At 37.5% G+C, this 16,983-nt stretch overlaps 1 protein-coding gene across 8 annotated transcripts in view; it reads right to left on the bottom strand.

Annotated features, from left to right (window-relative positions):
* Positions 1-16,983, bottom strand: part of NSMAF (neutral sphingomyelinase activation associated factor) — a gene marked incomplete at both ends in the record, with an annotated part of 54,040 nt that overhangs the window by 3,866 nt on the left and 33,191 nt on the right. For 5 of the 8 annotated variants that reach the window (XM_080695013.1, XM_080695010.1, XM_080695015.1 and 2 more), the window contains 14 exons: positions 464-587; positions 1,007-1,074; positions 1,787-1,854; positions 6,757-6,815; positions 8,407-8,506; positions 10,093-10,256; positions 10,667-10,709; positions 12,491-12,622; positions 12,993-13,113; positions 13,198-13,249; positions 14,189-14,252; positions 14,347-14,437; positions 14,909-14,988; positions 16,428-16,604. In XM_080695013.1, the coding sequence (XP_080551139.1) occupies positions 464-587; positions 1,007-1,074; positions 1,787-1,854; positions 6,757-6,815; positions 8,407-8,506; positions 10,093-10,256; positions 10,667-10,709; positions 12,491-12,622; positions 12,993-13,113; positions 13,198-13,249; positions 14,189-14,252; positions 14,347-14,437; positions 14,909-14,988; positions 16,428-16,604 (1,343 nt within the window). Of the gene's footprint in view, positions 1-463; positions 588-1,006; positions 1,075-1,786; positions 1,855-6,756; positions 6,816-8,406; positions 8,516-10,092; positions 10,257-10,666; positions 10,731-12,490; positions 12,623-12,974; positions 13,114-13,197; positions 13,250-14,188; positions 14,253-14,346; positions 14,438-14,908; positions 14,989-16,427; positions 16,605-16,983 lie in introns of all 8 variants that reach the window. The other 3 variants (XM_080695012.1, XM_080695011.1, XM_080695014.1) reach the window with 3 other exon arrangements.

Here is a 16,983-nt window from a genome sequence, read left to right as displayed (position 1 = left end):
TCACTTTCACTTGAAATTTTCTGATAATGGATCAACTACCAGATCCAATCATCATCAAATGAATATGAGACCTTTCAGCTCCCAGTCGAACACATAGAGAAATTGGGATAAAATTCCTATTATGAGGCAAACAAATTTTAAGAAAAACCCAGGTAAATAATCTTTATGTATTAGTTATACACTCTGTGAAATGATAGAATGTATTAACAACAGGTAGCTGAATGGCTTATTTTATTTTTTGGTGGTACTGGGGTTCCTGGAAACCCTTCTTCCTCCGGGCTACACTCCCAGACCCATTTTATATTTTTCATTTGGAAACAGGGTCTCTTAAGCCAGTACGTCTGGCTTCCAACCAGCACAATCCTCCTGTCTCTGCCTCCCAAGCCTGGGGATTAAAAGCGTGCACCACCACTCCCGGCTGAATTTTTATGCCCAAATATTTAAACTAAAATTATATATAAACCTTCACTGTAGAGTCCCACGATGCAGAATATAGCCTGTTATCATGCCAACAGATCTTACTAACAGCATCATCATGTCCCATTAATGTGTCTTGGCATCTTCCAAATGCTATGGAATAAAAATACCTAAAAGATAATGAGAACTGTTAAAATAGTATTCCAGCTTAATTTTTAAGATACTTAAACATATATTAATATTGTTTAATTCTACACCTAGTAAGGCCCACTAAAGTTACAAATTGCTAGCATCACTGATGTTATTAAACCAAGATATTCAAAATCTGAATTTTAAACTAGAAATTTTCCACTCTGGCTCATTTCTATTTTCACCTCAGTTTAAAACTTAGAAAAAAATAGATTCCAAAGGAGAAACTATTAGATTCAAATAAAGATATTTTAATCTAGTTTTTATCACTGTCTAACATTTGTTGTCTTTAGAAGATACGCAGTGTCCTAGCAATGGAATTCTGTCCTTTTATATCTCAGGCCTGTAAAGGCAGTTACTCTACATGTGGAATTACAAAGGAGCACACATAGTTACATACACGTTATTATCCCAAGAAGAACTTATGACAGTGGTGTCTCCTGGCAAAAGTAAACAAGATGATAAAGCCTGAAATACAAATGATTCGACATTAATAATGTGCAATATTTAGTAAGTCCCTTACACGGTAAAACTAAATTGCCCTCCAAATTAATACTCAAAATCTCTTTATGGTGATTCCCTCATAATCAGGTTTTCTGAACTGGGTGATTCCAGAGTATGGTTTCTTCCCTGTGTGCTAACGTGTTGTATCAGGACCTAGCTTGGTGACTCTCAGACAGGTGGCCCTCACTGCTCTCGCCTGGAGGCAGTCCTGAAGATGGTAAATTGTGAGCACACAGGGCTGGGGATAATTCTCAGTAGATATAATCTCTGGATTACAGATTTATGTGAATAAGGTAAACTTAAAACAATTCTTTAAGGAAATGTAAAATATTTTAGATGATTTACATTGAAAATAAAATGTGTTCTCATAGAACTGGTTTTGTGACATTGGGTATCCCACTGATTCAGTCTGACAGTTAAAGAAATTTTAGTAAGGAGAATTCTACTGAATAGCTCTTCAAGGCTGAAAATGGAATCATAATAGTAGGCAAAAGAGGCAACCTGAAAACGAATTTTAAATTGGACTTAGAAGTGATCTAAATAATTAAGGTATTCTGTAGATACCACACAAGAATAAACCGAGTTTTCCTGGCAGAAATGAAATACCATTACAAATGTATATATAAACCAACCAACCACATGAATTTCTACCAATAATCTGATAAAATGAACTTACCATATTTGAAAATGATATGCTTCTTTGTAGCATTTTGGATTCTTTAGAAAACATCTTCAAGGTGGAATCTAAGTTAGTAATGAGAAAGCAGACATATAAGAAAGATTTCTTAACCATAACAGATGTTAAAGAATGGCTGCCCTTCCTGTTCTTGGAGATGAACAGGTAGTGTGATTCCATGGGGAACTGGGTGTAGATGGGGTTGGATGGGCTAGGCCTTGTCCACATTAAGATTCTACAATCTGGCTATTATGAATTGTGCTGCCATCAAACTGTTTTCTGGGGTTTAAATTGATTTCCTCATCATGGAGTTACAGATTGTAGAATCTTTTTTTTTTAATGATGGAACCAAAGCAGATGTCCATCAACAGATAAATGGATTATAAAATTAAAAGTAAAAATATATATATATTAAATTAAAATTAAAATTTTACTTATATATATACACACACACACACACAAAATGGAATCCTACTTAGCAATAAAGAACAAAATTAAGTCATTTGCAGGAAAATGGATGGATCTGGAGAATATTAAATGTTAAGTGAGATTAGCAGTCACAGAAAGTGAAGTCTTATGTTTTCTCTCATATACAGAAGCTAGGGAATAATTGGGATATAAGAGGGACCTTAGATAATGGAGGAGAAACTCCAGTGGAATAAGGTGGTGGTCTAAGGGAGGGTTGTAAGGGATGGGAGGAGAGGGAGAATTAATGAAGGAAACTGACAATGTACAATGTGAGAATTCAAATGCTAATCTTAATATCTTGACTGGGAAGGAGGAGTTGCGGGGAGGAACTGGGGGAAAGGTGACCAAGTGCTGTGGTCATGTATGTCACTATCCTTGTGAACTACATTATGATATGAGACTATGTACCAATACAAGTATATATAACAAAAATGAAGAAAAGAAATGAACATGTAAATCACATGATAAAAATACAAATAACACACATATATGTATGTATGTTTGAAAAGAATTCAGCTTCACTAATTATAATGCAGATGAAACCAAACTCTACTTCACTCATCAGATTGGAAGCACTTTTTAAAATGAGATGATATCAGGAGTAGTAAGGGTATGAAGAATGAACTGTCAAAATCTCACATAGGGCAATTAGAAATTATCTTTCAAAAATTTAAATATAAATACTCTTTTACCCAGCATTCCATTTTCAGGAATCTATTTGATAAAAATACCCATACATTTGATCAGGTTTTATATAAAGTGATCATTGTAGTGGTATTTGTAATAATGGAAAATTAGAAAAAAATTAAAATTAACCATCAATTAAAGAAATAAACTGGAAAAAAAGACTCTACAATATATAACTCCATGATGAGGAAGTCAATTCAATATAAGTTCCAGAAAAAACAGCACATATATGGTACACTGTTGATATTTCAGTATAACTACATATCATAAAGCCTGGTAACTGAGGTAAGCTAAACGTTAAAAAGGAGGCAAATAGCAATCTTAATTTTGATATTAATGAAAACAAAAAGATCTTGACATATTATTATTATTATTATTATTTTTTTTTCAGTACTGGGAATGGAACCCAGGGGCATTCTACCTCCAGCCCTATTTTTATTCTTTATTTTGAAACCAGGTCTCACTAGGTTGCAAAGGGCCTAAGTAGCTCAGGCTGTCCTTGAACCACAATCCTCCTGTCTCAGCCTCCCAGGGATTACAAGGGTGTGCCACCACACCCAGCTCATTTTTTAAAAAAAAAACACATTCCAGCCTGGTGTGGTGGTGCTCATCTGTAATCCCAATACTTGTGAGGCTGATCGGAGGAATGTAGGTTCAAAACCAGCCTCAGCAACTTAGTGAGATTCTCAGCAATCTAATGAGACCCTGTTTCCAAACAACAACAACAAAAAGAAAAAATGAAAAAGGGCTTAGGGTATAACTCAGAGGTAGAAGGCCCCTGGGTTCAATCCATAGGACCACAATAAACAAACAAACATTCTAAAAATGGTATAACCCTCTTGTACTGAATTAGTATTTATGGAAGACAACAATTAGTTTTCAAAAGAAGAAAAAAGTAGAAATTAAAATGCCCTTACCTAACAGAAGTTTTCAAAGATAACCAAAATACCTTTTTAAAAAACAAGGCTGCCGGGCATGGTGGCGCACGCTTGAAATCCCAGCATTCAGGAGGCTGAGACTGAAGGATCCTGGTTTGCAGACAGCCTCAGCTACTTAGTGAGGCCCTCTACAACTTAGTGAGGCCCTATTTCAAAAATAAAAGACTACAAAATGGGGCAGACAGGGGGTGTAGCTAAGAGGTCAAATGCCCCTGGGTTCGATGCCCAAATCCACAAAAATAAATAAATAAATAAATTAATTAATTAAACAAGGTTGAGCCAGGGGAAGTGATGTATGCCTGTAATCCCAATTACTGGGGAGGCTAAAGCAGAAAGATGACAAGTTCAAGGCTAGCCTAGGCAACTCAGACTCTGTCTCAAAATAAAATATAAGACTGAGACAAGAGGATCCTGGTTTGTGGACAGCCTCAGCTACTTATTGAGGCCTTCTGCAACTTAGTAAGACCTTGTTTCCAAACAAGGGATGTAGCTTGGAGATAGAATGCCCCTGGGTTCCATCCATAGTAACACACACACACACACACACACACACACACACACACACAATATATATATATATATATATATATATATATATATATATATGGCTGGGCTGTGTAGGTAGCTCAATGGCAGGGTGCCCCTGAGTTCCATCCCCGGTACCACAATACAGACAAACAAACAAACAAACCAAGACTCATAAATTAATGTGCTACAAAAATATGTCACAGTTGTGGCTGGGGTGTGGCTCAGTGGTAGAGTGCTTGCGAAGCATGCATGAGGCCCTGGGTTCCATCCCTGGCACCACAGGGGGAAGAAACCCATTTCCTAACTTACAAAAAAACATAAACATGATAAAATGTCAGAGTGAGTTTTAAACAACTTCTTCTGCATAGTAAAACATATTTCAACCTAGTCTTTGTGATATGAACATATAGAATTCTTAAGAATTTATAAACCTGAGCCTTGGACATTCCTCTCCATTACCTTAAAAACCAAGACAGACACATGAACATAATAATATTGCTTCAATTTCCCCAGAGGGGTATATTAACACTGATAAAGCCTTTCCAACTGTGTTTTTTGTCTTATTAGGCTATCCTAAGTATCCACTATAAAGTACTGAAGGCATCAGTACTACACATCATCATAAGAGAACATAAAAATATGCTTCTCAGCCAGGCATAGTAGCGCATGCTTGTAATCCCAGCATTCGGGAGGCTGAGATCAGAGGACCACGGTTCCTGGACAGCCTCAGCTACTTAGTGAGGCCCTTCACAACTTAGTGAGACCCTATTTCAAAATAAAAAATAAAAAAATAGGGCAGGGGGTGTAGCTCAGGGGTCGAATGTCCCTGGGGTTCCATTCCCAGACCCCCCCCCCCACACACACACAGAAATGCTTCTCAAAATGAAAGCTTCCCTTCCTGTCCTGGAAGTGATGGGGTTCAAGACTACAGTAGGAGCTAACCTCACAGTGGAGGGTGCTGTGAATGTTCACAGAGCCGAGGAAGAAGAATACATATGAATCAGTAACATACATGAAAATCTAAACATGGGAAGAAACAAACAGAAAAAGCAAAAGCTTTACTTTTTTTTTTTTTAAGTCTTTCCCCTTTATTTGGAAAATCTACAAAGTGACCTAAGACTTTGTTATGAAGCCTTCATGCTCATAAAGCTCACGCTCGCAGGGTCACCCACATACAACAAGCTCAATGATTTATCAAACCATGCCAGACAAATCTGGCTAACAACATGGCCTTTGTGAAAACATAAAACATTTTTTCTGGTGCTGTAAATGTTGGCAAATGCAGCAGATAGAAATCCTGGCAAGCACAGACTGCTTTCCTCCACCAGAGCTCCTTCTTAGGGAGCCTGATGTGGCCAGTGTGGGTCCTGTATGTGACTTTCCTTATGGCTTCTGTAGAATCATTTTCTATGCTTCCTGGAAAATTCTGTTTTGTGAAATCTGAATTTGTAGTTGAAAATAAAAGGAATAAAATGCTACAGAAAGCAAACCACAGTAGTAGAATTTGGGAGTAGTAACTGGTAGTATTTAATTGGATAGAATTATTTAACTTAATGAATGAAAAGCATAATCTCCTATGATAATGGCTTATGAACAAGCAACCTCATTAAAAATGGCTACTAACTTTGTCAGAACTGGTTTTCTTAGCCCTGAAACATAACAGCTGATATATTATACCCTCTATCTCCATACCTCCCAGGGTGCCAACTAGTGCTCTGAACCAAATGGGACAAAACATACTGGAATTAATTATAGTTACAAATACTACCAGGAAATCGAATGTACAGTAAGATTCATTTTGTTAATTTTTTAAAAGTTCAAGATAGCCAAATTCCCATGTATCATTAAAAATATGGTTATAAGTCTAATCAACTATGTATTGCATGGATTTTTAGCATTCTGATACTGTAAAGTACATTAGCAATATATGGATTTGATTTCAGGCTAAATCCTACAAAAACCATTCCAAAGAGACTGACACTGAATGACAATGCTGAGAAGCATACCCGCAAGTCTTTGCCTCCCTGTGCCAACATACACACTGCCACATCAGCACAGCATGGACTTCCAGCTTCATGCTGGGTTTATGTACAGCCAGCAGGCAGGCCCAGCACCCTCTCATGCAGGTGGAAAACTGTATCATCTGCCCTATGTCTTTAGTCCAGAAAACCTATCAGCAACAGAAAGGCATTTCATCTTGCTTTTGGCAGAAGGCAAGACAATTTTTATGTAATATGCCACAAATAAACTTCTCTAAGTCTTCTCTGTGGAAGCAGCATATGCAAGTAAAGCTGTTGATCAGGAGCTGAGAAACGTGGATGCTGCATGGTTCCATTTAGAAAAACGTACCTTGTGAGGTTGTAAAGACTGAAGACCCATTACAAGAGACCGCTATCCCTGTAACTGCCCTGTGTAGAAATAAAGTTTTATAAATTATTGTCAGCCATATGTTAGGACATTTGCTCTGTTCCAAGCCTTGTCTTACTTTTACCAAGTTTCCCTAGTTTTTTCTTCAGAGCTTGTCTGCTGGATCTGTCCCTTTGTGCACTTGATATCACAGGTCATCGCTTGGCCACATCTACCTTTGCTCTCATGACACTTTGAGGCTAGACAACATTCCTGCTCTTAGCTCTCCAAGCTACTAGAGTCCGTATTTATTGTAGTTGACAATTTCTAGTAACTGGAAGGTGCTTCTTCTTTAAGCCAACCTTATGTCTTCAACACCAAAATGACTGAACCTTTTTTTTTATAATCACCTTGCTTGCATCATTCCTGAATCTAATACCCCGAATGTCTGGTCTGTCAAGAATGATACAATCTGGTTCTCAGGTGTCCTCTTACAGGACCCTCAAGGGTCATCAAACATTACATGAATGGACACTGGAGGTTTATTCACATTTTCAATGTCTTGGATTACAAGGTCCCTTGTTACAAGCCATTTAGAGAAGTTGAGAAAAGAAGCCATTGTTAAGATAACAAACAAGGTAGAACTAGCTGTTTCTTTTTGGAAAGCTGTACTCTTCCTTGTAGATGTGCATGTCTAGCACATTCAGGTCTACTCATGAGCAATGGTGAATGTAATCACCAACTGTCAGCCAGGCTGTTGATGGCCATGGAGCAGGACTCTAAGCTCCACATCTGGCTTTTCTTTCAGTAGTAGGATACATCAAGCTAGGTTGGTGCTTCGCAATCCTACCAGAGCACATGGAACCATCTTATCTGAGAAGACAGGGAACAAGCACTTTTCCTTTGGCTCCAGGAGCAAGCACAGTTCTTTCAAGTATAGGTATTATTTTAAAATGTCACGTGATCTTTGCAATGTCTTTGTGGAATATGTATATGTATGTCTGTATATCCATTCACATTTGTTAGCAGTTTTCTTTTTTTTTTTTGTACTAGAGGTTGAACATGGAGGTATTCTAACCCTAAGATATATCCCTAGTCCTAATTTTTAATTTTTTATGTTGAAACCCAGTCTTGCTAAGTTGCTGAGGCTGGCCTTGAACCTGTGATCCTCCTGTCTCATCTGACCAAGTACTGAGATTATAGGCATGCACCGTGCCTGGCTTGTTATCATTTTTTTTAAAAGATATACTTCCCCCTAGATTACCAGTAAATTGAACACTTAAGAAACAGACCACATTTCTCCCACAGCTTTACTCCATCAGACTTGAGGGGTTGTGTATCTGGTTTGAGACATACAAAACTACTTGGTGTATACAGACCCCAACACATAGCATAAAATGACAGACAGATGGAAGCATGAGTGAAGGGAGGGCAGATGGGGGACATGAAACACATCATTTTTTGCCCAACTTTACCCTCATTATACCAACTCCAGGTGGCAGCTCAGTATATTTATTTTTTTGGAGGGGGATAAAAAGCAATCAACATAGCATCGAAAGGAAACACTCTCAGCTTAAAACAGTTTGATCTTATGCCACGATGCTAATTTTTCTAAAGATTAGCAGCTGCAAAGAAACACAGAGGCAGTCTTACTCTTTGTGGATTTTGTGCTGGTCATGTAACTGCAGCTTAGTGATGTTATTCCAGGCCAGTGTTTTACTTTCTTCTGTCAAGTCTTCAAAAGACTCTTCACCTGGAGAGACTAAATTAAATTATTGCTAAATGAGTCAACTAAACTACTGTTACCTATCAGATTCACAGTATTTTCTACTGGAATCAAGTAACCACAAAGACAAGACACCCCACCAAATTATAACTACTTTCAATGTACTTGTTAAACAGTTCCATGTTAGGCAGGGGAAAAAAACCTTGTAGAGAAAGATAAAGAAGTACTTTTGAATTCTAGAGCCTTACTAATGTTTGCAAAGCTTTTGCTTGACAAACTAATGAGTTTCAGAAAAATTGACTAAGTAATCATTTTTTTGTCAGCTATCTTTACAAAAACTGAACCACTCCTAAAAATGCTGTAGTTTTGTTTTTTGAAGTGGAAAAAGCTGAGAAGAAATCAGCTCACAGGTTTCTGGACAGAAGTAATGCTTTCATTTCTGCTTCAGGAAATGCTGAAACAATGACCCTCTTACAGCAGTCATATGACAGTGGTTTGGCAGATGACTAAGCAGGGCATGGGAGAAAACAGCTTAATAAGATAACCCTATAGTCTTTATGACTTAACCATGTGAAACACACTGTATGTCTTAAAAAAGTATGGCAAGCTACTCCTGGATCAAGTTACTTCTGTGTGCTAAGAAGCCTGGATGTGCTTGGGACAGAGAGCAAAAGTGGGGATAAGAAATGTGGTGGTTTGGCTGCCAACACACCTTATGGTGTGTGATACAGCTCTTCTTGGAAGGCTGCAAAGTTGAGGCTGTCGTGTGTGTGTGTGGGGGGGGGGTACTGGGGATGGAACCCTGGGGCTTTCTACCTCCAGGCTACACTCTCAGACCTATTTTATATTTTATTTGGAAACAGGATCTTACTATGTTGCTGAGAGCCTCAATAAGTAGCTGAGGCTGGCTTCTAACCTGTGCGATCCTCCTGTCTCAGCCTCCCAAGTACTGGGATTACAAGTGTGAGCCACCACGCCCAACTTGAGGATCTTGTATGAAATAAAAGACATGAATAACTGGGTGGAAGTGAGCATTCATTCCTTCTTTTTCATGTCTTAAATGTAAGAAATGGTCAAGTTCATTTCAGCACCCAAGATAGGCTTGGACAGAAGAGATACACTGCACATGTCTATCAAATGCTAACTAAGAAAACAATAAAATAAAGAAAATTAAGCAGTTGGAATTGAAGATCTGCATGTGGGTCTGGCAGAGAATCAGGGATGGGGAAAGTCTTTCCAAAAAATATTTAGGTGGATTGTGACTGCTGAAGCAGCCGTGGCCAGGTCTTAAGCATGAAAAGTAGGCTGATAACAACTGAACACCAGCTTGTAAAACCACAGAAAACAAAATGAACCACAGCACAAAAATACAGCCATGTCTCACTCATACTAAATTACAGAAAATAAAATTGATTTCTCTTAAAGTCAATAGTTAAAACAAACAATAACAAAAGGAGGAAATAAAGATCTTTCTCTCTCTCTCTCTCTCTCTCTCTTTTTTTTTTTTTTTTTTGGTGCTGAGGATTGAACCCAGATGTTTTCTTTTTAGAAAAACCTTAAACATTAAAAGAGAAACAAAATGTGTTCACATTTTTACTCTTCACAGAACTTACCTGGGGAATCTGCTATAGAAGCATTATAACTAGAGGTATGGGGGGAAGTTTTAAACTTGGGGGTGATCCTTCGAGGATGTGGTGTCACAAACAGCTGTTTTGGTGTCTGCCCAAATTCCAAGATCTGGGTCAGCATGGCTACTTTCTCATCAGGGTCCTCGATGCTTTGGGACAGAACACAGATAATGCAGTTAACTCCCAGGTTTAAGTTTCCTGGAAGAATATGTTTCAATAACACAGATCAACAGGAGAGAGGAACTTTCAAATAACAGTATCAACTATGGGCCAGGACTGTCTATATCTCATGATAAACCTTTCTATTATTTTTTGAGTCCGAGTAACTAACATGATGGTGAAAACAAGATAGGATTCATTTTAAAGTTCCCAAGCCCTAACACGATCACACAACTACATTAATAACTCAGAGATTTTTCTTTGTTTTTACTATGCTTTTATTGGTGTACTGTAGTCTCACATCATAATGTAACTCAGAGTGGTAGGGGCACACATGACCAAGGATTTAGTGAGAGAGATTTTGTAACACAATAGAAATGCCTTATCGATATATACGTACCTGTTGAAGTCGACACCTCCTTCATAGGTCAGCGGATGAAACACTGAAAAGAGAGATATAAGCACTATTGAAAGATGTACGGTTAAGTTACAATACTCATCGTTTTTTAGAATTTGTTTTCCAGTAGTAGGAATTGAACCCAGGGTATTCTACCTCTGAGCTATACCCGAAGCCCTATTTTTTTAGTCTTTACTGTGAAACCAGTGTCACTAAGTTGCAGAGGACCTCATTAAGTAGATGAGGCTGGCCATGAACTTGATATTCTCCTGTCTGTCAGCCTCCCAGGTAATGAAATTACAAGCATGCACCACTATGCCTAGCTGTTTAGAATTTAAATAACTCAGTGACTTAAAACTGTTCAAAGAAACTGATTTTCACTTTGCAAAGCAGACTAATAGTCACATTGAATAAAGTCAACTTGGATTACTATCTTTTGATGAATAAAATCTGACTGGTAGATTAGCAGACTTGTTCTGGGTGTATTTCTCAGCCCTGTTTTCTCCCCTGGGAAGCATAGGTTAGTTTTAGTCTGCCTCTGCACTGCCAGTAGAAATCAGGTCTGAGTTTCCAGCTAGACTTCCTTGCTACTGACACAGGAATGTGGCAGCAGCTAAGCACTGAAGCTGAAGAGGAAGTATATTGCTATTTTCTTTCTGTTTAGTTAAAAAGAAACTCTGAAACCCTACATAGAAATCGAAGTCATTGGTCTATTACATAATGATTGTGTTTCACATGAAATTATTAAATTGGATAAAGGGTATAGTCAGTCTCCTGTATCTATGCGTTCCACATCTGTGGATTCAATCAACTGCATATATTTGAAAAAATTTGCAGTTATACTAAACATGTACAATTTTTTTCTTTGATTATTCTCTAAACAATATAATATAGCAACTACTCACAAAGCATTTACACTGTATTAAATATAAGTAATCTAGAGATGATTTATTTTTATTTTATTTTATTTTTTGCGGGTCTGGGGATGGAACCCAGGGGCATTTGACCTCTGAGCTGCACCCCCTGGCCAATTTTTATTCTTTATTTTGAAACAGGGTCTCACTGAATTGCAGAGGGCCTCACTATGTAGCTGAGGCTGTCCGCAAACCGCGATCCTCCTGTCTCAGCCTCCCGAATGCTGGGATTACAAGCGTGCACCACCACACCTGGCTTGAGATATTTAAAATATACAGGAAGCCAGGTATGGTGACGCACACTTATAATCCCAGTACTTGGAGGCTGAGACAGGAGGATCACAGGTTCGAGGCAAACCTCAGTAACTTAGCATGGCCCTCAGCAGCATCATAGTGGGACTCTGTTTCAAAATAACATAGGGCTGGGGGTGCAATCAGAGGTAGAACACCTCTGGGTTCAATCCCAGTACTCTTCCCATAGTATGTGTGTGTGTGTGTGTGTGTGTGTGTGTGTGTGTGTGTGTGTGTGTGTATATATATATATATATATATATATATATATATGAAAATATACGTAGGTTATATGCAAATACTTAAGCATTCAGATTTTGAATTAGGCTTGTAATTCCTAATCACAAGGATTCCTGGATCCAATTTCCCAGAGATACTGAAAGATGACTGTGTATATACTACAATCAGAAGACTCCAGAAAAGAGACCTCTTGAGACCATGATGTTGCTTAGGCAAAAGCCCTGCCTCCTGGGTTACTCTGCATCTAATCCAGGGAGCCAGTGGACACGATTTCCTGATATGATGTTTCGGCTGAAGAAATAAGCTTGACTGCTCTGGCCAAGTTTTTTGCTTCTTTTCATTCTCACAAACACTAAATGAATTGTCAGTGAGTGTTACCTACCATTATTGGCCTCGACAGCATCACTCCCTTTTTGCTTGTATCCAAATACAAGATCAATCCACTCATGGAGGTGCTCTGAGACATAGCTGCTTTCCAGGGCATCCTTACTCTTCTGGAGAAAGTCCTGGGGACCTGTGGGACCAGACTTGATCAGAATACCACACAGCCTCCACTTCATTTTCCTTCTCATTTCTTTCCTCTATCCACATGCAGTAAAGCTTCTAGGATAGGCTAAAGGTGCATATTTTTTAAAGAGCTTTTTCCTGTCGTATGCAATATAAATTTTGGGGGGGAAAAGGGTAAGAATCATGTTCACAACATTTAGGTCTTCTCTCAAATACATATTAAAGTTTTTATATCATAAATTCATAATACTTGTGATTTGGAATAAGATGATATTGCCTCACCTAGATATAGAATAATACTATTATTTTTAAAAATCTAAGCAATGAAATAATTAATGATACTTGATAAAAAAATGCATATTTAAGATGGCACTTACTGGAGGCCCATGGGGGAAGTTCTACATCATCAACCATCTGTCCTCCTTGTCTCTTCCCTAAATCCAACTTCAGACTATTGATTAAAAAGCTGACATCATCACCATAGAATTCTGGTATTAACTGAAAGTTAAAAAAATTAAAAAATAAAACAACAACATGTTTTAGAATGGTTTAAGCCGCATTAGTGCTTTGTTAATTGCTTACCTCCTTAAAATCTGTTGCGCCATCCAAACAGTTTTTCCAGGTTTCTGCAATACTAAATATGAGAAAACATTACATGTGACATTTAATCTGAGCTACAGAAAGAGCAGCAGCAGTGCTTCCCATATACCCACCTAGGTGATACCTGTTGTTCTAGTTTTACCATATTAACTCATTTTCTCATTCACTCACTGTTCTCAACATCCATGTGACTATCACTCTTGAAGGGCAGGGGCAAAGGGGACCCAGGGAATTGACGTAACTTCTTTGGGGTTACACAGGGATGAGTATGGAGTCCGAGTCCACAATAGTATCTCCCCATACATACAACCTTATCCAAGGTGGCCAAATACAAAGAGACCAGTACAAGTGTTTAAACAGTTCATTAAAAAGGAGTTTTTTTTTGTATGTAAAGAGCTTGGAAAAAAGTAAGAAAAACAAACACCAAAAAATTAATCATCATTAACCTGAGTGTGCTGGAATATTAAGGGAATATTACTTCCTTTTTTAATTTTAGTTTTTTTGGTAACAAAAATGTTACTTTTACTCTGTGTGTGTGTGTGTGTGTGTGTGTGTGTGTGTGTGTGTGTGAAAAGCTATTTAAATACTCTCAGAGTTATATTCAATTCATAAGAGAATTGTTAAGAATAACAAAATGTTGGAAATAATCTAAGTATCCAGCAACAGAGAAAAATAGTTGAAATTAATTGTGGCATATGCTAGAATGTGAGATAATAATTTTAAAAAATATTGTTTTGAAGGATATCTAATAAAAAGGGGAAACAACACAATCTAATATTAGGCAGAGATTTGAATTCAGAATATGTTCACGTGTTTAAACACACATGTACACATACTTGTCTTGAAAAAGCTTAAAAGGAATAGCAATAATAATTAGTGATTTTAAAATATTCCTCAGTCCAGTTATAGACAACACACATACTGTGGGCATATAATCAGAAAGTGTTACAAATGATGAAGATTTATATCACACCTGTTGAACATTCTGTCTGCATTGTCAAATCTGCCATTCTGCAGGCACAGCATATACTCTGGTGCTGGAAGGGGAAAATAAAAGTTGTCAGATTGTAAAATCCTTTGAGAAGTCACGTGGAATAAGATGTAACTGAGGGTAATGCTAAAGAGTCTTACCAATCCTGACCAGGTAAAAGAGCACGTAACCTGGGGAAGAATAGTGACTTCCATACATGAACCTTGGCTCGGGCATTTCCTGGTAGCGTGTCTATAATATAGGAAAATCAGTGCTAAGCGTCGGCTAGGATAAAAGCCTAAAAAAGGAGATCATGGCAGGGAATACACTACATTCCTTAATTTCCCCCCTCTTAGGAAAGGCAGAGGATAGAAGAGTAAGGACTTTTCTGAGTAAGCATTCTTGTGACAGGGTTTTGGTTTTCTTGGTTTAATGGTAATATTGGGGCTGAATGAAGTAGAACAGATTTTATGCATTTCTTGTGGGATTTACTACTAAACACTCATGAAAATAACTCAGTAAACCTTCAGCAGGCCATTTCCTGTGGCCAAAATGCAATTGGTGAGCTTCCACACTACACTGAGGCTGAGCAGTGAGGAAACACATTATGGCGGCTCAGTGAGCATCTCCACAAAGCCTGGGAGAAAGGAGTTTCAGCGCCTGTGAAAACAAGGCTACTGCTCCTGATGTAACTTGAAAACCAAGAATCTTACATCCACGTACCAGCAGTCTCTCTAGCCGTTCCTTATTTAGGGCTCCCACTGGCTTACTTAGATCCCGGAAGGTTCCTGGATTTGATAAATCTGTAGACATAAATAACTTTAGTGCATGCCTTCCTACTGGACTGATTCCAATTCACGTATCTACTACAAAATAGTTTTTTATAAAATTGAGATAAATCTAGCATTTCTGTTAATTATTTATATAACTATAATGAAAAGATTAGTAACATGTACATAAGAGAAATTTCTTTACTTTGACAATGCCATGAACATTGATGTTTTCAAAGGTTTTCTGAGAGCCAGGTGTTGTGGCACATGCTTGTAATCTCAGCATTTGGGAGGCTGAGGCAGAAGGATCCAGGTCCATGAGCAGCCTCTGCTGCTACTCAGTGAGGCCCTTTTCAACTCAGAGAGACCCTGTTTCAAAATAAGAATAAAAAATAGGGCTCAGAGTGTAGCTCAGTAGAATGCCCCTGAGTTCCATCCCCAGTTCTGAAAAAAAAAATATAAACTTTATATATATATAAATTTAAAAAATTTTTCTGATTGCCGGGAGTGGTGGCGCACACTTGTAATCCCCGTGCTTGGGAGGAGGAGACAGGAGGATCGTGCTGGTTCTAAGCCAGCCCTGCTGGCTTAAGAGACCCTGTTTCCAAAAATAAAAAAAGTATAAAATAGGTCTGGGAGTGTAGCCCAGATGTAGAAGGGCTTCCAGGAACCCCAGTAACACCAAAAAAAAAAAAAAAAAAAAAACTGATTAAAAACAAAAAAACATATACCCCAGGCAAAACAACAAAAAATGTAAACATTTAAAAAGCTATTATTCTTCTACCAAGATTTAGTTTCTTTGAATAACAGTGATATTGGCATAATTTGTGAACTAGGGACTTTAATATTATCAGAGAAATAAATTCTCATATTCCTAGAAAATCTATTTTCTATTTTATTTACATAGGTTCAACTTAGTAAAGTGTTAAAAGGAACTAATTGCTCACAATATACTACAAAATAAATTTATAATCACACTTTTATTGAAATAATTTGATGAAGCAAGAGTTAAGTACACATGCTAAAAATTAAAATAGTTCTCAGTAATATAATTATGGATGATTTTTATTTCCTTTTTTGATTAAATGTTCCATAATCAAGTTATTTCTTTTGGCAATCATAATTTTTAATATGAATTTAATATGATAAACTGAGCCACGGTTTCCAGTGAGAAGCTTAAATATTTCAAAACTTAGTACTTACAGATAACAATAACACCAGATTAAAATTATGCACATATTTGTGTCTCCAGTTGCTATAGTGGAGAAAACATATATAATACCCTTATATGATATATATAACAGTAATCATGGAATGGAAATCTGCAATCTTTAGTAATGAAAACATAATGAATTCTGATTTGTTCATATAGCACATTGTAATTCTAAAGTAGAATTGATTCTCTGCTTTACAAACAATAGAGATGACCATTTCCAACTCAGCTTTGTCAGAATCCATGCCATGGCGTTTACCTAATTCTGAGCTGCAATAATCACTTATCACCCATGGGAACACGGGATATTGGGAGAGGTCGTTGCAGCTGCGGTCGGCCAGGTTGTTGAGGTGCAGGAGATACTGGTAGTTGGAAAGGTGGCCTCGCTGCCACTGCAGCATGTAGCTCTCAGCAGTGTGCTCTGCGATGTGGTGCTCTGTGGGAGGAGAGCACCCATGAACCTGTCATTTCGCTCTGTAAATGGGTGGCTACCTTTTGTTTAATATGTAAACACTAGGTGCTTAACATATAGACCCTTCCACAAATTTTTGAAAAATACTTTTCACAAAGTAGTTGCTCAACTAACTACAACTATCTATAATATTTAGGAGGGGAGATTATTAAATATGTTGAACTATTATTATCCTATCTTCAATATATGATATAATCGAAACAAATATAAAAGTATGAAGCAGGCATACAAATATTACACTATAATAGATAATATTTATATAATAAGCAAAAAAGAATTTTCCAAATGTACTGAGTTTTAATTCATTTTTTAAAACCATGGCCATTTAAGTTTTCATGCTTTT

This window comes from Muscardinus avellanarius, assembly GCF_963383645.1.
Source record: "Muscardinus avellanarius genome assembly, chromosome: 4".
NCBI lineage: Eukaryota > Metazoa > Chordata > Mammalia > Rodentia > Gliridae > Muscardinus > Muscardinus avellanarius.
The sequence above is the reverse complement of the archived record's forward strand: the minus strand, read 5'-3'. Positions and strand labels throughout refer to the sequence as shown.